The following is a 1,088-nucleotide window of genomic DNA, read 5'->3' on the forward strand; positions in this document are numbered from 1 at the left end:
CACACACACACACACGCACACACACACACACACACGCCGGCACAACCACACACACATACACACACACATACACACACATACACACACACGCCGACACAACCACACACACATACACACACACATACACACACACACACACACTGTTTTTCCCTCCTACGACGTTTCAAATCTAATGTTTAGGCTTCAAAGAGCAGAGTTTCCTACCACTTTAGATGGGTTCGTTTCGTTTATTTTGTTGTTACTCTGTGCGGTGTCTATGGGCTCCCCCCCTCCCCGGGCAATGCTACTGACTGAAGTTTCCTTTACTCCATTCCCAAAAGAGGGGGGGGGGATTAACATGTTCTTATACACAGTAGAATTGTAAATGGGCTGATTTATCAATGCCATGCTCGTACTGCGCTGGAACAACAAAGAGGGAACTGCTGCTTTTTCTTTCCCCATCCTTACTATCGTCATTTTTCCTCTACATCTTTTGTATGTTTGTCACTCTCTTGTGAACTGCCATTTCTGGGGTGGCTTGATAGTCGAAGCAGACTTTGTGCTGTTGAAGCTAGAGAGGTGAGCAGAGTAAGCCTTATGTGAGAGGTGTAACTCTCATGAAATTGTAGATGAACTTCACTTTATTTTCAATTGTTCACACTTTGTCCATTAAAGGAAATTGTTAATCCCTCCCAGCCTGACTCGGCCCAGTGACAGAAATATGCAATGTTTGACCCATGATAAAAGATATGTGCACAACCTGTACTTATTCATTATGGAAACTTTATTTATCAAATGAGTGTTTTATGTGATATGATGTGAACCAATGGCCTTAAACACTGAATAAACTTACTAACTTATTTACTATAATAACTATTACATTGTTATAATTACTATCATTACTATTATTATTATCATCATTATCATTGTGACAATTCTATCTATGAACCAGCCCCACATCCTGTGCTACAATGTGACCTGTGACTACGAGAACTGCCTGACCTATGAGATCGGGAATGGAACCGCGGACACCTGTGTCAAAGACAGACAGTTTCCTTGTGTGGTGGGTACTCTTGTACATCTCTCTCTCTCTCTCTCTCTCTCTCTCT

General features: G+C 41.8%; 1 protein-coding gene across 1 annotated transcript in view; it reads left to right on the forward strand.

Annotated features, from left to right (window-relative positions):
* The window catches only part of LOC101845479, a 12,598-nt gene that overhangs the window by 4,322 nt on the left and 7,188 nt on the right, over positions 1 to 1,088 (forward strand). Inside the window, exon 3 of the mRNA XM_005102748.3 lies at positions 932 to 1,042. Coding sequence (XP_005102805.1) covers positions 932 to 1,042 — 111 coding nt within the window. The remainder of the gene's footprint in view (positions 1 to 931; positions 1,043 to 1,088) is intronic.

This window comes from Aplysia californica, unplaced genomic scaffold, assembly GCF_000002075.1.
Source record: "Aplysia californica isolate F4 #8 unplaced genomic scaffold, AplCal3.0 scaffold00338, whole genome shotgun sequence".
In the NCBI taxonomy this organism is placed as follows: Eukaryota; Metazoa; Mollusca; class Gastropoda; order Aplysiida; family Aplysiidae; genus Aplysia; species Aplysia californica.